This window comes from Manis javanica, chromosome 16 (assembly GCF_040802235.1).
Source record: "Manis javanica isolate MJ-LG chromosome 16, MJ_LKY, whole genome shotgun sequence".
Taxonomy (NCBI): Eukaryota; Metazoa; Chordata; class Mammalia; order Pholidota; family Manidae; genus Manis; species Manis javanica.
In genome coordinates this window covers 38,344,076-38,369,447 of record NC_133171.1, presented here as the reverse complement: position 1 = coordinate 38,369,447, position 25,372 = coordinate 38,344,076, and the positions used below count along the sequence as shown (strand labels likewise).

The following is a 25,372-nucleotide window of genomic DNA, read 5'->3' as shown; positions in this document are numbered from 1 at the left end:
TGTTTTTACAGGGCTGAGAAAGCTGTTTTCCACTGAGAACAGAAACTATTATTTTAAGATAAAAGTTAAGGGCATTATACCTGAGATGATTCAACTCCTGTATGGTAATATAATCATTACTCAGTGAGACTATAACAACTGGAAATGATAAGGACTCTTCTTGGCCAAAATATGACAGATGCTTTAAAATCATAACCTCATTTCCTGTCACCGTACATTGGTGTGAGAGCAAAAGGCTGAAGTCATGACCTCATTTAATACCATGAGTCCTTGGGAAACATAAGCACAGTTAATTTGTTCAGATGATTGAAGCCTGTATTCAGGCTAAATTCAGGGAATTGCCTGAATCCCCTCAGTTTAAAGAAAGAGCAAGAGAGAAGCAGGCAGTCTTGGTCTCAGAAAAGTGGCAAAGCCTCTTTTACCCACCAGCCTCTGGTTATGATGCCACAATAAATGCTGCCATAAACTGTAAACCTTAACTTTCCATGCCAGTTTACCCAGCACTCACACATTAATAATCTTTCTTAGATGTGTAGCCCTATTCTGCATTTAAGCAAAAGTAGTCATACCTAGTACATTACAAGGGGTTCCTGCTCGTGAGACACTGCGAAGTGCTCTACATGCGTGTGATGTACATGTATGCCCAGCACCATATGACACATACATAGAAGATTGGCCTGAAATCCTGATTTATTCTAGAGCCCAGTTCATAACTACCACCTCATAATGCCTCTGTTGGGTCTTTAGGTTCCTCCTCTAGCTACATTGTTATATGTATTGTCTGCCTCTCTCCAAAACCTGCAAGTCAGGTAGTACCTCCTTCAGCAACTGGAGGGTCAAGTGACTTGCCACACAAAGTCGGATGAGGGCATTGCTAGAACTAAAAGCCAGGCCTCAGGAGTCCTGGTCACCATGCACCCTATTTGCCTCTGCCGCCTGCCTAACTATCCTAAGGAGGTGAAGCCCCTTTCTGCTGTGAAAGTACCTACTTTCCCAACTCACTCTGCCCTCACAGCAGGTAACTGGTGTACATTAGGAGCCTCATTTCACAGAGGAAGCATGGGCACAAGGGACTCATGAAGTTTCCTCCAGGTCAGTGGGTGGGAGGGCCGGGGACCCGTTGAGTTCCTGCATCTTAGGTCCCGGGCCCACCAACGGGGGGCCAAGCCCGCTTTCCGCAGCTCCTCCCTCCACAGGCACACAGCCCTGAATAAAAGAGGTGGTTTAAAAGGAAGACAACCAAGAAGAGAGAGAAGAGAAGGATTGGGAGGAGAAAGAAAGTGAGGGGAAGGGAAGGGAGAGGAAGGAAAAGGGAAAAGAAGAAAACCCAGAAGAAAAGGAGGGGAGAGGAAACAAATGCAGAAACAGTGTTTTTGTGTTTCCTTGAGAGAAGGAACAAAATCAGTCAGGGGATGGAAAGTAGCTTCAAATTAGCCTCTAACTGACTATACACATTATATAGAAAATGTGTAGTTTATCCCATTGCTGTAGTACCCCAATTTTCTAGGAGAATCTCTCCAAACAAAAAATAGGGATCAAATGAAGCAGTGTGGTTCTGCTTTCTTAACAGTAACCCAGTTCAGATACGTGCCTTTTTCCATCCAACCTTCCCTCAAAGAGGAATCCAGTGGGGACCCTGCCCTCAGAGAGCTTAGTACCCCGCTGAGAGGTAAGACATTTTAATAATTAATATACATAATTTAAATGCACAAAAGATAAATTCCTTATGATAAAGTACTATGGGATTCCCCAAAAGAATAATCCTTCACTGTTAAGGAAATGAAAATCCACCTGAGGAAAGAGTACATTAAAGAGCCCAAGAAAATTAAAAAATAGAAATATTTCCCATGAAATGGCGGTGATTTAACCAGTGAAACGTCAGGGTTGCCTGAGAACTGTTTCATAGGCACTAGAATAATGGATGAGGAGAGAGACCTGTGGAGTCTTGGTCTTGTCAAATCCAATGACACTCTTGAATGCCACAACTTTAAGCAAAGCACTTTTAATTTAAGAACCCCTCCATAGCACGACTGATATGAATGTGGGCATCAGGATACATACCCTCATCCTTCCATGTGCTTCCCTCTTATGCTCTGTCCCAGCTGCTTGCATCTGTTTGCCACTCACTGACCCCTTAATCCCAAAAAATCTGCTCTTTCTCCCCACCAATATTGTTCTATATGCTCAAGGGTCACTCAGGTCCTCCTGATTAAGTTCCTTCTGACACCCCTCATCACACCTTCCTTCAATCTGTCCCCTCTCCCAGGCTCCATGACACCAAAGCAAAAGTTTTCAAACATACATTTAGCAACAGAAACTCTTTTTTCCAACAAGATCTTGCCTAAAGCTCCATTTGATTAACACAGCTTTATAGTAAGACATGAAGTCAGACAGTACAAGTTCTCAAAATTTAGGCTTTTCAAGGTAGTTTTGGCTAGTCATTGCATTTCCATTAAATTTTTTAACTGGCCTGGAAATTTCACACACACACCCCCAAAAAAGAAACCTCTTAGGGTGTTTTACTGGAGTTGTATTGACTGTAAATACTAATTTAGAATGTACAACTTAACAATTACTGAGAATTCCAATAATGGATCTCTTTATATTTCCTCTGATTGGGATTCATTAAGCTCCTTACATCTGTGGGTTTGCGATTTATTTCAAATTTGGAAAAATTCTGGCCATTATTTCATTATTTTTCTATCCCTCCTACCTCTACCACCTTTTCCATACCCCCTACCTACATAAGCAGCCCTGAATGCCAACCTCTAATCGTTCCACCCATTAAAACTGTTTCTCCCCTGCTTGAATTCTATATGCCTGGGCTGGGTCTTTAATAGTGTTCCCAGAAGGAAAGCCACTCTCCCATACAGTTCGCTTCCCTAAAGGATCACAGCCTTGTGCTATTATCCAACACCTGAAATATATTTTGACTAGTGTTATAGTTGTGTATGGCAGGAGGGTAAGTCTAAAATGCATTCCTTTCTCATGGCCAAAATCAGAAGTCTGCCCATTCACCTTTAGGAGCAATGCACTACAGATCTAAGTGAGCCATCTGTCAGAGGGACTCCATGAGGTTTCCAAATGTGGAAATGTATGGTTTCACCTCTCCAAAGCAGGGTCTTCCGGTCCCCTTCCCAGAAGGAGCAGAATTTGGATTGCCAGGATGCTGGAGCTGGGCAGGGGAAAGAATTGAGTTGGGGGCAGGCTTGGGGGGCGGGATCAGGAGAGGTTGGCCTCCCTCTAAAGAGTAAACAGATCTTCCACACCCTCCAGATTTCAGTAGCACCCTCCACCCCCATCTCCCCTGGGCTTGGTATCAAGTGTCTAATTAATATCTCACTAATTCAGTTTGTCCAGAATTCATGCCTCTGCTTCCTGGAGTGAGGAACAAGAGGTGCCTGACGGCGCCAGCCAGGGTCATGCTGTGGGCACCTAGCTCTGCACAGAGGATTTCACCCTCCTCTCGGTGTCCCGCCTCATACCCATTTCTTGGTACTTAAATTTCTCTAAATCCAAAGCTTTTCTAGGGTTTTATGGGGCAAACTGTCTTGCTTTTTATCTAAATTTCCCTTTGCAAGAAATTAGTTTTGACTTTCCTCCACCCCACTAAGCCATGTGCCACTCCCCTATTAACATTTCATTCTCACATAATGCTTGTGTTTGTGCTACATGTGTCTCCCCATTTCTTCAAGGAGGTGTATGCCTCTGATCCTTATTCTTCTTTTATGAGACCTAAGTGAAACAGGAGGTCCTTGACTCTGGTTAAGAATCTATTCTTAACTATATTAAGCTTCACAGATGCATTTTCAACAATTTTTATTCTGTTTTTGCTGTTTTGGGGGGCTTTTTGTTGACCCCTGTTTCTTGTATCCCATATCATCTTCCTTCCTGGATTCATTTTACAGTTTGCGGGGTATGTCATGTTTCAGAGCATGTGCAGGGCTATAAACATTTTGAATTGTATATAGCATATATGACTTTATTTTGTTTTTACTTCAAATAGTATTTGACTGGGTACAGGACTCTAGGTTTAAAATCATTTCCCGTATAACTGTTAATATCAATGCTCCAGACTTCTTTTTTCCACTGGTATTAAAGATCAGATTTTCAGAGAAACCTCTCCAAGTTATCACACATGAAATTGCTGGGTAAAATATCTGGATGAGTGGAATGGAGGTCCTGGGAGGCAAAAATGAGGTGCATGCTGCTTTTCTTCCCTTTTTTCCTTCCCTGAGTCTGTCCTGGATTTCCAGAGCTGCCTCGGGCCTGGCCAAGTTTAATAACAGCCAATCTGCAATGGACCAAACCCATCTCCTGTCCCTAAACAAATAATGCCTCTTTGTTTTACGAGCTGTTCTTAAGACTTCATCGTGAGAGCCACAGATCCAACTGCTCTGTGTACACAGGGACAGAGAAAAAGAGGAGAGACAGAAGGAAAGGGAATGTCAACCTCGCAGTTCCCGCAAGCAGTCCTTTCATTCATTACCCTGATACCTGCCTGGACTCTCAGCTTGGAATCTCCCAGAGCAGCAGTGAAGCTGTACTCTATCAGTTTGCTCTAAACTTGCTTTGCATTATGTTTATTCTGCTGTGGTACCTCTACACATCCAACTCGATATGCTATTTATCCTTCAAAATTCCCTCAAAACCTCTGGTTGCCTTATGGCACCTTCTTGTGTTTTCTAGCACTTTTCAGATTTTTTTTCTTTCTCTAACATCTTCTCTGTTGCTTCAGCATATCACAACAATATGTAATAGGTATCATCAGTGTCTTCTGAGGAAAAGTGTACTATGCTAAAATGAAAAGATGACCGTGATGTATTTGTTCATTTAAAAATCCATTCATCTATTCCATAGTTTTTAATGAGGTCTGTCAGGTGCTAGGGCATAGTCCTGAGCATTTGGAAACAGCAGTGACAAAACAAAGTTCCTCTTTTCAAGGAGCTTACATTTTAGAGGGTCATCAGGCCTTTAAAAAACACAAGCTGAAGAACAATATAAACAACACAATAGCACCTTTGTGTGCACATGGGTGTGTGTACACTTGTATGTGTGTGTATATAATCTTCAGAAGTCAGGACTGGAGAAGCAATATGTGTGAAGGTTTGTTTCAACTGCCTTTGTTAATATTTCTGTATTGTTTATTAGCACAATTGACTTAGGTTCTCTTCTAGGCACCAGTGAACAAAGCAAGCAAATATTTCTGCCTACTTGGAAATCATATTCTAACAACAAAATTCAGATATGAAATAATAAATGTAATAAATGAGTACCTTATGTAGTAAATTAGCAGGTTATTAAGGACTATGGAAAAATAGAACAGAGTAAAGGAAATTTCAAGATGATAATAGAACAAGCAGCACTGGGTTGTAATTTTAAGTAGGGTGGTGAGGGTAGACTTCATTGAGGAAGTAACAGTTCAGTAAAAAGTGAAAGCAGTATACTTGAAAAAGGAGGGGGCAGAGTATTCCAGGCAGAAGGAACAGCAAATGCAAAGGTTTCAGTGTGGAAGCAAGGCTGGCATGTTCCAGGAAGGAGCCAGTGGGCCTGCACCTGAGCAAGCAAAGGGGACAGAAGTGAGAGGTGAGGCTGGCGAGGAATGGGAGGAGGGGGTTGGTGCAAAGAATGGCCCTAGCTCAGTGCAAGGACTTGGCTTTCATTGCAAGAGAATTTGGAAGCCATCAGAAAGTTTTTGAGAGGAGTGAAATTATCAGACACATTCTGAAATGATCACTGGGGCTCCGTTAGAAGGGAGGCAAGACGGAGGCAGGGAGGCCCGCTGGGTGAGCCTTGTAATGATCGGTACAAGGTGACGGGATGGTGGTAGACTCACTACAGACCCGTCAGACTAAAGGTCCAGCCAACAGGACTTCCTGATAAACTGATGTGCGTTTTGGAAGGTTAAAGATGCCTCCATGGCCTGAACCTGAAAAATAGAACTGCCACAACTGAGTTAAGGACTATGGTGGGGGGCAGGGGGGAAGGTGAGTGGAGATCAGTTTCATTTAGAATCTGCTAGATTTGAGATATCACTTCCATATCCAATGAAGATATTAGTAGGCCACGAGGTTTGGGGATCTGAAGTCCAGGAGAGAGCTCCAGGGCAGAGATTATAGTTTGGGAGTCATGAGCATGGATGTGTTGTATTTTCAAAAATTTGGAAAGAACATTTTGGGAGGTTGGCGGCTAATTTTCTTACTACATGTAATTGTCCATATCTTTGAACGCTTTGTCTTACTCAAGTTATCAAGTGTAAACTACGATGCGTGTCCCCTCCTCTCTATTCCCTCTGCCATCTCCCTAGTTCAATGATCTGTCACCTGGTTGCGATGCCCCTGTCTCCCATGGATTTCCCAAGGCATTCCACACCCAGCTACCAGATCGAATGACTAAAACACTCCTGTGACCTTGCAGTGACTCCGCAAGGATCACTTGCCACCTGGTGAATTAAAGAGTCAAACACTTACCCTGCCATCACAATGCAATCCGAGCCCACCTTCCCAAACCTAAAACTCTTTCGTTCTGCAAGTCCCCTTCACACGCAACCATGTTCTTCACACTGGTCCTGCCTCAGTGTCTGGTGCATACCGGTTCCTCCATGAGAACACCATTCCCCTGAAAATACATAAGCCTTGCCCATTCTTCATGACATGATACAAATGTCACCAACTTCAGGAGACCTCAGTGGACTGGCCCAGCTGGAGATAAGCTTTCCCACCTCTTACTCCATGGGGGGCAGGAGAGTACAGCCCGGGCAACATTTCCCAAAATGACAGCAGGAACAAAGATACCAGCCCCAAAGGAAATCCTGGCAGCAGAGGGTTCCGTGGACAAACAAGCTCCTAATACCCCACATGGCAGCCCTCTCTTAGAAATCCATGTTATGCACTCACATATTGGATGCCCTCAAAAGTCCTCTGGTAAGGAACAATAGATAACCTGTTGAAACCTCTTTCACAAATGTATTTGACTTTGGAAGCCTTTTGTCAAAGAATACTTGTTGGAATTCTATGGAACTAGGATTCTAAGGTTTTCACACAGTACTTGGACCTAGACCTGAATCCTACCTGAATTCCAGTTCTGATTAAGCACCTGTCTGTGCTGGTTTTCCCGAGGCCCAGGCAACAGTGTATCCCAACACAGGTGACAGGTCCCCAGGCCCTGGCAGGGAAACCAGACATCCCAGCATCTATAGGGCAACCACACATCCCAGGACTGGTGTCTCCTAGGCCCTGGCACTAGCCTACTAGGTTTTGGAGGGCCTGTCCCTCTGGTTCCAAAGGACGAAATGGAATACTTACCCCACAATGACTTATGGACACACAGGTTACATTGCCAAATTACTAGCTGTGTGACCTTTCTCAGGTCACTTCTCTATGGACCTCAGTTAACTCCTCTCTTCAATGAGGTGGCCTGTCTGAATGGTGTCCAACGCTCCATCCCGCTGTGATGAACTGACTGTATGTGTCCTTCCTCAAACCGTATCTACTTCTGTACGTGGCCTCTCTTCCCTACTATTCCCATAAAGGGGGAAGTCTCTTTCCACATTAGGAGTTTGCTCCCTTCAGAGCCTGGCACAGGCCCTGGGATGTGGTTGGAACTCAATAAATACATGCTACAGAAGTTTTTAAAGATGAATGAGGCATTTATTCATCTTCTAATTTATTAAAATTAAATGGAATCTAAGCCAAAGGTTCTGGTCAAATAGCAAGTACTACAGAGAAACAATTCTGTATCATCTTCTAGCACTCCCACTGGCAAAGGAGCACTGCCAGGACCAGTGACACCGGCACCGTCTCCAAAGTGAGCTGCAGTTCTCAGTGGCTTGTGTGTCAGAGTTCCCACCCCACCCGCATTCAGTGGGTACTAATATCACCATCCCCATTTTACAGATAGGAACACTGAAGCCCGAAGCTGTTCAGTAACTCTTCAGGAGTCACCCAGGTGTCAGGAGAGAGATTCAAACCCAGCAGCCCAGCTCCAGAGCCCACACCTAACCACTGCACAACCCGTCTCTCACTGGCATTTGCTCACGTGAGTCCCCACCAACCCCCAGTTATTACCCAGGCAGAAACTGAGGCCCAAAACGGCATCAAGATTGCTCCCTGTCTTGCTGTTAGCTGTCCAACCACAGGTTTCTTCCCATGATACATCTTTGATAGACAACATAGCTCAGCAGGCTCACCTCACTGCAATAAACTCTGGGGTCAACACTGCTGAGGAAAGGGCACCAGAGCAGAGGGGCAGCTGTGATCAGAGGCAACGCATGTAGTAGTGAAGATAAAGAATTAAAATTGGCAATGAACTGAAAGGAAAGGGAGTATTCAAGGGCACAACAAAGCAAGAAGTGATGACCCTTTAACACCATGTGGAGGGAAAGAAAGGGGTGTGAGAAGCCTGGGTTGGTGGTAGAATAGACAGGCAGAGCCCAGGGGTGGGAAGGCAGACAGGAAGGAGTTTAGGAAGGACAGAAAAATCATGTTATTTGTAATTGCATACATTTTTAACACTACTTCAGAATTACGGAAAAGTATGCCTTACGATCCCACACAGTCTAGTTTGGGATTGGGAAGGTTTAACTGCAGCAGCATTCATGAGAGAATCAGGTGTGTATGCGGCTCGAAACAGACACCCAATGAATGTTTGTTCCAAAGAAAGGAGACAAAAAGAGAAAAATCTGAGCATTCCTTTCACAAAGAGAAAGGCACCTAAGGGAGTAGGTGCTCAATCAATATTTTTATCTGTGTGCCGTAAGAAGCCCCGTGAATTGTAAAAGATTATCTGATATCTTTCCAAAGAACCCTCAACCTCTGATACTGATTCTGGAAAATTCTGGAAGCTGTGGAATCTCTCTCTGGGGACTTTTAAGAACACATTCTTAAAGCAACTGCTCGGAGGTAGGTGGGTCAGATGATTTCACAAAGGATCTATGGAGGTAGAGAGGCTGGACCAAATGACTCTGAAATCTTCTTCAGTTCTCATTGCCAGGTTCTCCCCTCGGAAGCCCTAAATTTCCACTCTGCTCTCCCCGGAACAGAAATGAGCTGGACAGACCAGCAGACACTGTCATTCCATCAACTGAGGATGGCCGAGTGATTTGGAAACGTTCCAGAAAGGCTTGGCTACATTGTAGGCCATTTATTTCATGAAGAAATAAACCAGAGAGAGACCCTTTCAAATATGCACACAGAAAGCAGGACAAAATGCTGAGATTATCTGCTCAGAATTTGCTTTAAAAGAGCCCAGAGAACACTCATTTATTTTTGAGAAAATATATGATTAACCATAGTTAACGATGAATTCAGATGTTGTGCATTAGACCAGCTCCTCAAAGTTTGAGAGCATTTAATATTATATATCGCTGCCATTTGGACTAAATTGTTTTTTTAATGTACACAATATTACAAATTTAATTTGAGCTGTTTGAATCAGTCTGTAAGAAAGATTTGATTATACCTGAGTGTTCTGGCCCCGGCTCTTCCGTATCTCAGTAATCTTGGCGGTAATTGGCTGATTAGGCGTCTCACACTCCATCTTTGCCTCAGTTTCCATGGTAATGTTACAAGAGCTATTATAGATGAGAACTTCATCTCTTTCCACTTTAGGGCTGAAACGAGAGGGGAGGTTAAATGGGGTGTCATCAATCTTAATGAAATGCAATTATTTTTACTCTTATTAATCATTGCAAGCCATTAGCTTGTGGCAACTACAGGCCACCATTTGTCAAATTTTGCAAATTTCTGTAATTTTGTTTCCATTCTTTTATTGTTTATTTGTTTTCCTTTTATCTGCACACCCTGCAATGACAATACACATGGTAAATATCTTTCACTAGGCCTTTCTCTTTTCCAAATCCATTAGGAACATTAGCAAAAGCTTCTCCAACCCCACCTTAACAAGCCAGGCATGCACAGTACTTTCAGTTCCAAAAATGGAAGCAAATGTTGGAGAGAGTTGGGTTTTTGGTTTTTTTTTATCTTTTCCCCTTTCCTCTTTCTGTTCTTACTCACACTTAGTATTGGGGGAGTGAATTGCCTGAATCCCCCCAGGGCAGATGGAGAAATTGGAAACCCATACAACTGGCTAACTGGTCCCTAATTCCAACTGTGAAAAAATGAGCTCATTTAGGCTTTCAATTCCCTCTCCCCAGCTGATGGCAATGAGGCTCTGTTGCTAGCAGTGGAACATTAACTTAGTAAATTAATTAAACTTACTTAACAGCCCAGACTAAGGAGATTCGATATATGTGCCAGTTATACTACCAGCCACTCACTTTAAAAGTCCTCTTGCTCTGAATAAAGAATCCAGACTGGATTTAAAATGAAAAGCAGCAGTGTAGCACTATAGAAAAATCTAAAAATATTCAGTCTAGAGGAGGTGAGAGCATGGATATAGAGGATATTTTCCCCAACAGGTGTGATATTTAGTCAAGAATAATCCTGGCTTCAGACATTGTTGCAACTAACTCAAAGATTATTAGTAATAATGCATGGTGTTTTATGCTTTTCAACAATTTCATGTGTATGATCACATTTCAGCAGGTAAAGTAGACAGAGACATTACAATCAGTAACCCAAAGAGATCGGGGGATTTGCCTAAAGTCAAACACAAAAGTACAGCATCTCTAAGATTAGAACCCAGCGTCCTGTCTTCTACAGCAGTATTCTCAGGTTTTGCCATGCCGATTGAACATCAGCCACAAAGAGGGCAGATCCTGTGGGAAAACCAGGAAGGGTGATGAAAAGGGCAAAAGGTCACTGATTGAGAGACTATAAATCATGTGGAACTAGAGCACCTCTTTTCACATCAGTGTCAAAATGATTCTCCCACAGTTTGCTGGAAGTATTGAGCAGGATAGCTACCATACCTACTTATTCCATCTTCTTCGTGGAAAAATATTCCCAACTCCAAATCCACCCAATGGTGACTTCCCCACTGTTCTCTAGACCTCTCACAGATTGTCAATATTTCAGCATCATGTGGCCCAGAACTGAACATACATGGCTTACGCTGGGGTCTCCCTTCAGCTGAGCCTTCCCTCCTATGGCACCCAGCACTTCTGTGGTTCATTTTGTAGCCCCATGCTTAAATTAAGACGGTGGTAATCTCAACATCTTAGAGCCACAAGTACCTGAGAATTTCCCCACACTGTATTTGTTTAGCTGATATCCCGAGAGGCATTAGGAGACAGAGGTTAGGCTTAGAAGCAGACGTGGTAGATTTGAATTCCCAAGCAGTTATTCACCATCTGTCTGACATACTAAAGACATGACTCTCTAAGCTTTGGTTTACACATTTATAAAGCGGAGTTACTAATCACGAGAGTGACTATTTACAGAGCTGTTGAGAGGACAGAGTGAAATGCAGCTGACAATGTGATTTGCACAGAATCTGGCTTATAATAAGTGTCCAATAAAGGCAGGTCTTGCCATAGTTTTTGTTGGTAGCGGTGGTGGTGGTATTATTATTGAAATGTAAATGTGCGAACTTACATTCATGATTGTTACATGTTATCTCGCTGATGTGCACCCATTGCTCCAAAACACTTTGAATCTGGAGCCTGTAATGTAGCTACAAATCTACTCAACTAAGCCATCATCCAGTGGGTAGACAAAGCCACAGGATAACAACAGCATCTGCTCCTGGAATGCCGGTTGTGTGAGCTCTCTCTGTATATTTCCATCACAAATTGCTTATAAACCCATGAGAAAAGAAAAGAAGTTGGTTTGCCACACCATCATGTTCCTTGTGAATCAGTTCCCAGAGAGCTGTAGATAGTCGCCTAAATACAATAGTTCACCTTAACAATTTTTCAACTTCATGATGGAGCAAAATCAATATGTATTCAGTAGAAACTATACTATAAACTTTGAATTTTGATCTTTTCCTGAGCTGACAATATGCCGTTTGATGCTCTCATGATGCTGGGCAGCAGCACTGAGCCACAGCTCCCAGTCAGCCACATGACCACGAGAGTGAACCACCGATCCCCTGTTACACTCACAACCATTCTGTGCCCATACAGCCACTCTGCTTTTTACTTTTCAGTACATCATTCAATAAATTACATAAGTTACATAAGATATTGAACACTTACTTATAAAATAGGCTTTGTGTTACATGATTTTGCCCAGCTGCAGGCTAATGTAACTGTTCGGAGCATGTTTAAGGTAGGTTGGCTAAGCTACAATGTTCAGTAGGTTAGGTATATTAAATGCATTTTTGACTTAAAATATTTTTCAACTTACAATGGGTTCATTGGGATGTAATCCCACCATAAGTCAAGGAAGATCTGTACCTTCATTTCTGAAGACTCACAAACCATATGATGAATAATTCATTATAGAATGTTGTTAGGGATAACATAAGCATAGTTGAAGTTCCCCTTTCCCCTTTTTTAGGAAAATGAAAGAATATTTGCCCATCACCTCTCTCTGTTGTGTGCACGCCTCTTATGTTTATTACCTCAGTGGATCCTCAATCCTACCGACAAGTCTTGTACTTAGCATAGAAATGATCTGGGATGCCACTTGAACTCAAGGAGAGGAGACTGACTTCCTTTACAATCTTTATTGATCATGGGCTTCCACCCTCCTAATGAGCTTTCTTCTGCCTTTTCCAGGCTTTTCATCAACAAGGGGTTCGAGTAAAATGGGGTAAGTTCCTCTGCTCTTCTTTCATTTGTCATTATCAATTCACTGTCTGCCCTAATCATGTTCCTCTTGCTCTGAAAGAGTTTAAACCCCTTTCTGTTAGCTTAGACTTTTTAAATAGGCATTGGGCTCCTATTTCTTCTTGTATTTTTCCCTGATTATCTCACAAGAGACTTTTTTCATTAAAAAGCCATCACTAAAATTAGCAGATGCACCAGGACATCAAAAACATACTAACACTGACAAAATTTCAAAGTCTCTTAAAGCTACTATTCCGTGTTTTATTCCACAATAATCCTATGAATTAAGTATAAACATAAACATATATGTAAAACATACAGCTTTATAGTGAGAGATACAGAGCCTTAGATGATACAGATGTGCATGCACATACCCATGCACACAGATATTTATTTTGAGGGATTATGGTAAAATCCTTTGCCCCAAATGGTGGCAAAGGGAGTTCTAGAACCTATGTTTCCTGACTCCCCATCTAGTGCTCTTGCAGTTGGTCTGATCAGATCCAAAAGCAAGCAGATAATCTTCTTGGATACGGTCTCCAGATAGGCAATAAAAACACGTGCAGTCCTTCTATCTCTCTTACTGTAGCCTGAAAATGCTTCCTATGGTTCTGAAATCTCATTGAACCTGCACAACTCCACAAGTCTCTCATCACTGATGCTGACAGTTCCGGGTCATGCTAAGTACACTGTGGGTCAGAAGCTTCGAGCTCCAGTCCTGACCCTGCATGCCTGTGTAGACTTCAGAAGATACTTAATCTGTACTTAGAATAGAATCTGAACTCCTTACTAAGGCCTCCAAGGCCTTACATACCTGCCCAAGCTCATCTAGAGCCACTTCCCTTCCTACTGGACTCCTGCCCTTGTGGCCTCTGACCGTTCATGATCCTTGATGGGCCCTTTGCATTTGCTGCCCCCATTCCCTGACTCTCCATACTGACTCTCCTTCAGAGACACCTCCTCTGAGCTCATAGTTTACTGTAGCCCCCCATTATTTCCTATCACTTGATAGCCATTATCACAACCTGCGATCATCTTCTTCATTGTCTGGCTCCCTCTTTACCCTTAATGGCAGGGGCTTTATCACCTTATTCTCTGTTGAGTCACTAACTCCTGGCCCAGTATCTAGAACATAGGAGGTGCTTGAAAAATACTAGGTGAATGGATGGATGGATGAACTGGGCATATTCTTGCCACAGATACATATGCCTAACTTTGCCAAATAACATCAAATCCATCCAGGTAGTGGCTGCCAGAAAGACAGGCATTTAATGGAAATGGGTTCCTTGCAAATATCCTAGAAAGTTGATCTCTGGGTTTGCAAACTATAATCTTAAGAGGAATCAAGGTAAGTCATTTGCTACAAGATTTTCTTAATGCCCTTTGTATAGTTTACAATGTATTTCCTGGATGTTGAATTAGTACATCTTTAGCAGATTAGGAAAAAATACATAAGAACTCAATGAAGAAAATAAACATATGATCACTACTCCAGCCACCTGGGGAGAGGCACCATCAATGTTTTACAGTACATCCTTCGAGCCTTTCTTCTAATCACCTGTTATATGTATATATATGCATTATATACACCATTTGGATTAAATCAGTACACTATTTTGTGACCTGCACCTTTCACTTTCCAAATATTGTAAGCATTTCCCTCTTTGGTTAAATATTTTGCACCATGATTTTTAAAAGCTTCTTAGTATATTATCATTTGAATGCATTCTTTATTACTAAACACATTTCATTTGAATTTTTTGTTATTATTCCTAAAACTCAAGGATAGTTTTTCATAAATATTACATATTTCTAATTGCTTTTGTAAAATCCCAGACATGAAATGACTAGTACAAAGAATTATAGAGTGTGATGAAGAAATTATAGAGCATGAAGAATTATAAAGTTATCAGTGCATATTGTCAAGTGATATTAACAGATGAGGGCATTAACTGTCAATAGGGTCTGAGGCTCAACGGCCCCAGCCTCCTCCTAGAGTGAAGACAAAGGGCACAGATCTCCAAAGGACAGTTTGGGAATCTAGATAAAGTCCTCAAATTCAGTGGGGCGAGTGGCTGCCGACATACACATACTTCTTGGTACCCAGCATTAGTGAGTCCTGAAATCCAGTCTTACTCCAGCACCCCATTTCCCACGTGGCCTTCAGGCCCGGAGGCTCCTCTCTTCCTCTGTCTAAACACAAACTTCAGGTGGAAAATTCATACTAAAACGAAGACTGTCTCTCTCAGGACATCAGAAAGTCAGACAACCATGAAAAAGAATGGTTATCGCTTTCATTCTGGGTAATTGGTCTTGTTTGGATTTATTTTTAATGGGAAAATAGGCCTTCATTAAATAATCAAGTGTAGACTCTGTCTAGATAAAAAATAAAGACGGAATCAGGGCAATGTTCACACTGATTGAACAACAACTGATTGGGGAAAATTAAGGCCATCCTGAGTTACCAACATGGTCACACTTTTTAAAAATTTGTTTATAAAAGAGGGTTTTACCTGGAAAGTTGTGGTTTTTACTTTGTTTGCTTGTTTTTTTTTTTACATTCAAAAAGTCCTTATAAGCTTAGAGCCTCTAAATCCTAGACCCACAGTAATCCCGCCTACACATCCCCCCTTCTTTTGAATAAACAATGTACAATCTGTTGGATTTCTCTATGACTTTTTTTCATACTTGTGAATCTGTTTGGAAAGAAAAGAAAAAAGAAAAGGGAAAAGACAGCCTTCTGTTTTTCATAATGTCTAATCTTTTTCCCCATTGGCATTCACCAGATGTTGCTTTGGATCGGAAGATAAATATTAAAATCTAAGCAAGAACAAAGCGGGCTGTTTACTGGGCAGATTTTTCAGATGTTCTCTTGAACACTTGAAAAGACAGGAGATGCTTTGATATGCAGGCTGGCTAGAATCCTCAGTGCAACGGTCCCTCCAGCCAGAGTGGTGGGCCTCAGTGTCCATGTCCACCCAGCCCATAGTCGTGACGTCTCCGTCAGTCCATTGGCCATGCATTTGTGGCTAAGGTCAGGGAGGCAGAGGACAGGGTTACCTGATGAAGAGGCCTGAGAATGATGGCAAGACTGACTTTGTCCAACGATTTTGTGCAAAGATGCATCGGGAACATTCTTCGCAAATATAGAGGTAAGGCCATGGATCAGGCAGTCTCTCTGTCCCCACAGCAACAGTCAAATCACACCGCACGTAGGTGCAGCTGAAGGCCTCACAGCTCTCCTCATGCTTCAGGCTACACAGGAAAGCCAGGGACACTGTAGGAAAAGCTCACCATTAGGCTACGAAACAATCGCAGAAAAACTGGCACCTCACACTGCTAGATGAACACAGTTCATGGGTGTCTCTTAACCAACAGGAAAATTAAGTTACCAGTTTCCTTTTTGTAAAAATGCAATATGTGTACATAATACATACAGAAGATTATAAGTAAGGTTTTTGTAAAATATGAATCATCATAAGAATTCATGTGAATATACCAGCCAACAAAGCAGTGGAGATGCTCTTGAACCGCGGCAAGCCTGTCACCTTCCTCGTCCTCAGAAACAACCACTTGCATTTTTTTAATAGTTCTCTTACAAAGGTTTGTATTCCTAAAGGAGAGACTGTTGAGTTTTACTTGTTTTTTGAGCTTCCTGAGAGAATATGTGACATAGTCTTGGACCTGCTTTTCTTATTAAATATTATGCTTCCAAGATTTATCTAAATTATCAATGTAACTCTTGCGTATACATTTTTGCTGCTGTTCGATACTGTACTGAGTGAAAGGACTACAATATATTTTATCTGTTCTCTTCCCAGTGCACTTTTAGGTATTTCCCAGTTTTTACTACTACAAACATGTACAAATTTCCTTTAGGGTATATGGCTTAAAGAAAATTGCTTGTTCACAGAGTAGATATAAGTTCAACTTTACAAGATAATGCATTATTGTTTTCAAAGTGATTGTGCCATTTTACCCTCCTACCAGCTATATTTATGAGTTTCCATTAACTCACATAATTGTCAGCACTTAAGATATCAGACTCTTAATTTTAGCCAGTCCAGTGTGAATACAATGACATCTCAGTGGTCTTAATTTGCATTTTCATCATTAATTCTTAAGCTGACCAACTTTTTATATGTTTAGTAATATAGTAATACTCATGTTTCTTTTCTATGAAATTCCTATTTCTGTGATTTGCCTTTTTTCTATTGAAATGTTTGTCTTTTTCTTATTTCTTAGTACTCTTTATATATTATGGGTATTAATCCTACAGAGTTTATGTGGTTACTAATACATTCTCCAGGTTTGTGGCTAGACTTCTCATTCTCTTGATGGGAAATCTTAATCAGTATAAGTTCTTAATTTTCACATAATTTTGACTATTAACATTTTATTAAGAAGAAAGACAGTTATTTGAAGCCCTTTGATCATTAGGCCATTTCTTTCTCAATCTTGAGACACTGTGAAAAAAACAAAAAAGGTGAAGGTGGCTGACTGGCAATAACCTTCAACAGGAAGATAAGTCTCTATGTGAGATGGTTTTGGAGCAATTTTGTCTGAAAACCTTAATAAGGTGAAGAATGAAAAAAGATAAATCTCTATAGCCTTCCAAGTCTACAACTCTCCTGTCCCTGCAGGTACTCAGATGTTACCCAGGACTGTGTGCTTGAACCTAAGCTGCCCTACCTACATCACAGTGCTGCGTGAAGCAAGAGGTAAATGAGATAAGCACATGTAGGAGGATTTGCAATTATTCAATCACGCACAAATATTATTGTTGCTGGTACATTCTAAAGCACCTGACACATAGTAGGTTCTCTGTGAATGTGTTCCAACTGAATTATAGCAATTAAAATGACTGACAGTAGGACTCTCATATGGATAGACAAAACATGAGAACTTTCCAGTTAGTGAGCCGTAAAGCAAATAAAAACAGGCTCAACACTTATAAAATAATGAACTCATTATGGGTGATTAGATGGATCCAAAATGACAAGGTAAGTTATGAAAAGTACCCAAGGCTGGGGATCAGAAGCCATGAATCTTACTCAAGTTTCTGCTACTAACTAGTAGTATGACCTTATCACTTCAGCTTTCCATGCCTCATCGAAAAGTTAAAGTTTCCATGAAGAAGTTGTGCGGTATAATTCAAGATGTAAATGCAAAATACCTGAAGCCCAAAGATCCTGCTAATTTTAAACAAATACAACATATTACTTTCACTGAACAATATGTTTTAGCAACCCATCAAGTGATCAAGTAAAATTCTTCATTTATTAGAAGTATAGTTTGGGGAACAGCAAAGAGAGACAACACCAAAAGCAGCAAGAACATTTCCTCTAGAGCTCCACCTTTCATGCCCCCTGCCCACCGAGGTAAAGAAAACATTAGTACTGTAACGCTAGAACAAGCCAAACAGTACTTAGGCAAGTTTGAGTTCTAGGCCATCATCTACAACCTGGAATGGGAAACATTGCTTTCTTTATTGTGCAAAGTCAAACTGAAGAACAAAATCAAAGTGGGTGTCAGAACTCAAAGTGACCTGTGTAAATTAGGGAAATGAACAGTAATAAACAAAGACCCAATGAAAATAATAAGGCAGTAAGCCACAGAAGAAAAAAAGAACTCATACACATATAGGACAAGGAAAATCCAGCTGTGCATGAGCCGTGTTAGAAAAGAGAAGAAAAAAAAAACCTTGCAATAATAATAGGTAACAGAAAGATTATAAATCAACAAGACAGCGATGTGATTTTAAAAACAAATATGTGGCCAGATTATACAGAAGACCTACTAGTTTTGGACTTCAAATTAAGAAAGAATGTCAAATTCAGAGAGGGCTCAGAAGAGAAATATCAAAATGTTTACGTGGTGGAAAGCTTCTGATTTGGTGGAAAGTAGGGCCCAAGAATTTGCATTTCTAACAAACTCCCAAGGTGATGCAGCTGTCACTGTTCCAGTAACAACAATAATAATATTATATTCTCAATAATACCATTGAGAAACCCTGCATTAGAAGGAATGAGATTATTCAGCTTTCTGTAAGGCCTGTTGAAGAAGGTTGAGAAAAAAACTAAGAGTTGGGGAGCATGCGTTAGGTAAAAGGCCGGACTTCTCTGAGAATGGCAACTGTGAAATACACATAAAGGTTGCTGCTATGAAAGTGTGCTCTAAAAAAATCCTTTTAACTATAATAGATTCTTAACTAAATTGGTCATAGGAAATCCTGTCTGAAAGCAGAGGCATTATTGGTAGTTTTTAATAATTTGTGAAACACACTCCCTTTGACTATTTGATGTGCATTATAGACCTATTTACTAGGGAAAAAATTACACAATTTCAGCATGTTGGTACAATCCCCCAAAATCGTCCATATCTGAAGTTAAGAAACCAATAGAGTTGGCTTTCACAAGTTCCTCTCCATTTTTACATACTGCAATTAAAAGTCTTTAAAAACTTTTTTTTTATGAAAGAGGAAAATAAGTCAAATTATCTCCCTAGATTACTATCTCTTGCACATTCAATGAGGGTTTGGTGACACCTAGTGGCAATAGTAAGAGTTACAGCCTCCCACTCACTTCCTCTTAAAAATCAAGGAATTTTGACAAGTCCTTTTCTAAAACTCAGTCAACTCTTTTAAAATACAATGATTCTACTATGCTCCAACTAGAAGTTATCAACTTCCAATACCACAATCTTCCTGACCCTGGAACCTTGGCAATTTTTATTTTTTACATCTAACTGAAATGAGGTGTCTTAAAATAATACCAAGGGGTTTTAAAAGTTAAGCAGTTTATATGTGGAAGCTTTTTCTTTTTAACTGTAGCAGTATTAATGAAAATTAGAACCTAGAAATGTGGAGTCTTGATGTTTGTTTCCAAGGTTTCCCAATTCCTTCATTTATTCTTTCATCAAGCATTAATTTTGCACATACACCAGGCCAGCTCTGCTCTATGCACAGGAGTCAGAACGGAGAATGAAACAGGCGTCTCCAACTTAAATTCTCTACTTAAGTTAATTCTGTATCTTAAGTTTCCTAATGCAGCATCTTAAGTGGAATAGATCCCACTTCTATATTTTCTGCTTACATACATGAAAATAGGAAACTCAATTTCTTGTACTTTAAACAAGAATTGCTTCTCTGCCTCCTCTTTTTCCCCCCTCCACCTCCTCTTTTCCCTCCTCTGCCTTCTCTTTTTCCTTCTCCTTCTTGTCTAAAATGATACAGTGCAAACTGCCATCACTAAAATATTGCCCATCATGGAACTTTTGTCCAAGCTCAGATGAAATGACCCTTTTACCATTTCGTCAAGCCTTCACCCACATTCAAGTTGCAGACACGTACATTAGGAATCTGACATAGAGCACCATGCAGAAAGCACAGGTACAGCATCTATGGTTTCTAAGTACACAGGTACAGCATCTATGACTATGCAAACAAGACAACCACCTGATCAAGCTAGTCCTGCAGCGATCATGGTAATTTCTTCCCTTTGACATTTTTTCTGAAGGTCCGTGGGTAATGATCATGTGTTGTACGGACCCATCATGGACTATCAAACCTTTTCACCTTCCTTTCTACCAAAGACCTGGCTTCCCATGCACAGTGTACATGGTGGCTGGGGGGCTCAGAGCAGTGAGAAATCGTGGCAGTTTACTGAATAAGGGCTCAGGTAATTACCCGGACATTACAGAATAGGAAGGGAATGTTCAGAATGGCTCTTTTGTCTGTCATAAGAATTCAAGCACTGAGAACACTCAGCCAATATGCAAGAGATAGCCAGCTGGATGATCTAACCACTTCCCTAGCACCTCCAGTAGGCAGATGTTTCCAGCAGCCCCACCTCAGAACAAGACCAAGGGATTCTGTTCTCAGCAATGCCTGGGGCTGTCAGCGAAACTAGTATTTAGAATTCAGGATTGTTTGCTCCATCATCAGATGACTACAGTCAAGAACACAAGTGATAAAGTTTTCATTGTCACATGACAAAGTTATTATGAACCATTTTAATAGGTACGGTCCCTGATTCTAACTACCATTTTAGATGGGGAACAGAGAAATTCTTTTCCCAGGACCACATGGAAAAATTCAAAGTCAGTACAGCATTAATTATAAAAGTGGAGTTAACCAAAGAACATCATTTTCATATGTACTCTTTTTTAAAAAAAATGTGGCATTTTTACTGACCATCCAGGGGCAGAACCAGGCAGCTGAAGGCAGACACTGTAGCATTAGCCAAGACTTGGCAGGGCGCGCCACACACGGCAGCTGAGATGTTCCCTGGAGAAAACCCTGCTCCAAACACATGCACGAGCCTTCCACCCAGGCAGCCTTTAAAACAAAATTACAAGTCCGTGATCATAGAGGCAAATCTCTTTTTCCACCAAGTCAAAAGTCAAATCCACGCTTTCATGCTGCCATCATTCTTACTATGCCCTCCGGAGTCCACACAACTGGCTCTAGGTTCCTAATTTACTGAGTTTCTTCTCATTTACGTCTGGCTTCCAGAGCCTAGTGTCCTTGTTCTGTCAGAGCCCAGTCAGATCCAACAACCAAAAATACAATAGTTTCTATATAGAAAATCAATGTTTACTTAGTTTTTAAATTTTTTATTCAGAAGAGTATAACATGAAAATAGTTCTTCTAACCACCTATATCACTCCCCAGAGGTAGCCATATATAGCTGCTTATGAATCCTTCCAGAATTTTCTAGGCATATCTATTTCTTATACAAGGAGATCTTTCTATACATACTCTTCTAGACTTGCTTTTTTAATTAAAGGTATAGTGTAGACATTTTTCCAAAACGATACAGAGAGAGACCTTGTTCATTATTAAAATTCTATTATGGGATTACAGAATTCATGGGATTCCACCATATGACTAGGCCATAATTTATTTAGCAATTTTCCTATGGATTACTACTTTAATAATTTCTTCCCCTCTCTTGCTATAATGAATGGTGTTGCCGTGGATATACACTTATTTGAGTAAAACTGTTGCAAATTCTTAGAAGTGGGATTTCTAGGTCAAAGGAAAAGCAAATTTTTCTGTTGATGGATAGTGTCAAATTTCTCTCCAAAATAATGTTGCACCCATTCACACTCCTCCCAATCCTGTATGAGAGCACCTGTCTCTGACGGGTAAAAGCAGGATCATTCTTAACAGACATATTCCGCTTCAGTCTAAGAGCCCATAAAGCTGAATGTCACCTGGACTCTCAGACATGCCAGCATCCTATAGTCCCCACTGACACAGAGTTCCAGTTTCTACTGTCTTCATGTCAAGTCTAGGTGGTACCTGCACAGTCACCAGATTAACACAAGAACAACACTTGGCTTAGGATCCATTTCATATCCCTGCTCTCACCACAAAAATCATGGAATCTTAAAGCATAGAGGGGGCAGCTAGGGAGCCTCCAGCCCTTTATCAAATAGAGAAGCTGAGGCTTATAAGAGTCACCCAGGTAAGTTCCTGTCACACTCGGGACCAAAATCTCAATTCCCACAGCACGCCACCCAACTGACACCAAACAAATTTGTTTGAGAAATGGCTTGGCTAGTACTTCATCAGTGTAAGATTCGGCTCCCAAAATTTCCTCTATAGTTTCCGCATCACAATCAAATGTGAGCTATCTCAAGGGCAGCACGGCCTTTGAGGGAACAGAAACTAAAACCGTCATTGGGAGAAAAGGCAACACAAATTTCAGTAGTTCTAAAAGGAGAAAAAAGTTCAACCAATGGAATAATACTTGCAATTGTCCTGTGATTGGTGGACTATGAGTTCACCTGTGAACTATTACAAAATGATAAAAATTAATCATACTTAATAAGTTTAAAATAATTCAAACTGGCATACAGGTCTAAAAAAAGGTGAAGGCACTCATGTTCTACTTAATTGTCAAATTATGAACTTTTGTAAATGGTATTATATAATTTAAAACACAAATAAAATTGGGTTAATGTATCAAATTAAAATACAATCTCACACAGTCAGAGAATATGCACAATTCCCTTGACAAAAACAAAGCCTCATACATGGAGCAGGGCAGAGGCGAGTTTCCAGAAGACACTGGTACTGTGAGAAGCCAAGTGGACTCTCTCCTTCGATGGCTCAGATTGATGTCGATTTCCTGCCTCTAGAATAGTGAGAGTGGCTATTGATCCACTTACGTAAAGAAAGCGCCCTGTCTTATTGGCTTGACTTACCATAGTTCTCGGTCACGGCTGTAATAGTCACTCTGGATGTGAACACCAGGTCAGAGGAGGCCCCCCCTCTCACGCGGTCGTAACCCCTGACGTGGTACTCCCCGGCAGGAAGGGCGGGCACCATGCACTGCAGGACCGTGCGGTTGCCAGAGACACCCACACAGGGTGACGGCCCAATAAAAATGTCAACATTCTTCGCTCCTGAGATCTGGGCCACCGCAAAGGTTAAGACATCATCCGTCCGAGAAATAGAGAGCAGTTCTGGGGTGAAGGCACTGCTGTAAACAATGACTCCCACGTGGTATGAATGCCCATCCACCCTGACGTCCAGAACAGCAGAGCCATTCCCCGCGGGAACGATGCAGCGGACGAGCTCAGCGCTGATGTTCACCGCCAGGCAGGCCTGCTGGCCAATGTACACGACCGTGCTGTTCCGTCCTCGCAGGGCTGAGCCCTCCATGCTCAAGAGGCTTCCGCCATGAATGCTGAAATTCTTGGGAGAGTAATGAAACACTTGAGGCATGATGTTGAAGTGCCTAGAAACATTACCAAAACAAGCATCCCCATTTCTTGTACGTAAAGCTGATAGGTAGTGGGGTCCTGGGGCCAAATCCCTGACCCAGCACGCCACGAGGCTGGCATTAAAGGAAGTCACAGTGCAGAGAAGATGATCGTCCACAAACACCCTGGGTTCATCGGCTGTGGTGCCTAACCTCTGACCCCTCACCAGCACTGTGGTCAGGGACCCCCTGATGCTAACGGTCAAGGCGTCCACAACAGGCGTTGTCTCTTCCCGCAAGAAAAGAGTGCAGTTTCCCTGGCACTTGCCGGGTAGCCCATTGACCAGGACTGTGATGTTCAGGGTGAAGGAAGCATCAGGCCAGGGGTCTCCCACCATGTCCATCTGGCAGATGACTCTCTGGCCCCCCAAACTCAAAATCACACAGGTAAAAGGACCTGAAAATCCAACCTGGACTGACCTCCTGCTAGAGCTGAGGGCCAAGCCCCTCACCGTGAGCGCCATCCCACCACAGGCTGACCCATGCGTCGGGAAGATGGTCGTTATCTGAGGCATCACCACAAACCGCGGGGGCACCGCAGACATGTTAGCAAGCCCCATCCGCTTCTGACGTACTTGGAAGGGATAGACGCCCGCCTCCAGACTGCGAAGAGGCAAAGCGCACCCAGATAGGCTCGTGTTGCTCCTGAAAATCCCGAGATGGCAGCTCAGGCCCCCCAGAATGATTACCGAGTCAGAGAGGTTACTTCCTTGCACGTAAAGCATCAGGCTGCTATCTGTGATTTCTCCCCGCACGGCAGTGACCACCGGTGTGGCCGCGGCCTCATACGTGAAGGTAAAGCCTTTTCCCACCAGGCGTGGGGGAGGTCCTCGGGTGGAGGCCACGTTGCCAGCCCAGACCTCCACGGGGGCCGGGACAGCCAGCCTGTCTCCATCAGGCCGAGGCGGGGCAGGCGGGGTCTCACACAGGATGTCGGTGTCTGTCGAGTTCACGATGTCACAGGACCGATTGCCCACAAGCACCCACGCCAGAGCCGGGTCCCTGCTGAACCCCATTCCCGAGATACTGAGGACGGTTCCACCTAGAGCATGAATATCAGAAACAAAACTGAGGAGCTGATATCCAGACTGGGGGCTCACAGCACCTGGGTGAGCCCCAAAGGCAGCCAAGCGGAGGGCGGGTGTTGGTGACACCTCAATTATTTCACCTCACCCCATCATTGCTACATTTGTGATCATTTCAGCAAGAGTTAGATGGGCTAAATTCATATAATAGGAAAACCATATAAATTGTTATAATGAAAAGATGTTCATGATATTCAGACAAAATTTTCTAGTATGTTTATAGATCCTAGGTGCCACCATTTTTATCAACTTATACACTAATGAAAAATCAAATTTGTTAAAGTCTTCTACATATATTCTATATTATTCTATATACTATTCCAACATTCCATGTATTAGTCATATGTGTGTGTATAAGACATATCAAAATATATCAGAGCCACTGAAACACTGAGACATGCTTGTGATTCCGCTGATACATTCAAAAACTTTGTCTTACTCTCTAGTTGGGGGACAACCAAACTCTATCTTCAGGACAGGGGTTGGAGCAACGTACCCCATATCATTACCAACTCTTGGTATAGCCAAACAGCTTTAAAAAGGATTTTCCTGTACTCAGAAAAGGATAACATGCTATTTTATACACTATCACAATGATTATTCACATGCAAATATATAGCTTTCTGCAAATGAATCGTTGTCTAGATTTCCCCATTTGTCTTATCCTTTCATCTCCCATATTGTCATTTGCGTCTCTGACTCTTCCTCTGCGACACTAGAAGAAAGTAAAGGCACCTAAGACTTACTCCTCTTCCCCACGCACATGGACTATCCAACCAGCCAAAGCAGGAAGTTCTTCCCTTGTTGCTCTAGTATCCATTTGACAGGAGACCCAA

At 41.9% G+C, this 25,372-nt stretch overlaps 1 protein-coding gene across 10 annotated transcripts in view; it reads right to left on the bottom strand.

Annotated features, from left to right (window-relative positions):
- PKHD1 (PKHD1 ciliary IPT domain containing fibrocystin/polyductin) overlaps nucleotides 1-25,372 on the bottom strand; it is a 421,695-nt gene that overhangs the window by 332,818 nt on the left and 63,505 nt on the right. For all 10 annotated transcript variants that reach the window (XR_012125992.1, XM_073224035.1, XM_073224036.1 and 7 more), the window contains 4 exons: nucleotides 22,892-24,493; nucleotides 20,871-21,014; nucleotides 15,737-15,953; nucleotides 9,460-9,610 (listed from right to left, as the gene is read on the bottom strand). Coding sequence is in view for 9 of the 10 variants with exons in the window: in XM_073224035.1 (XP_073080136.1) it covers nucleotides 9,460-9,610; nucleotides 15,737-15,953; nucleotides 20,871-21,014; nucleotides 22,892-24,493 (2,114 nt within the window). In the remaining variant the exon portion in view is untranslated. The remainder of the gene's footprint in view (nucleotides 1-9,459; nucleotides 9,611-15,736; nucleotides 15,954-20,870; nucleotides 21,015-22,891; nucleotides 24,494-25,372) is intronic.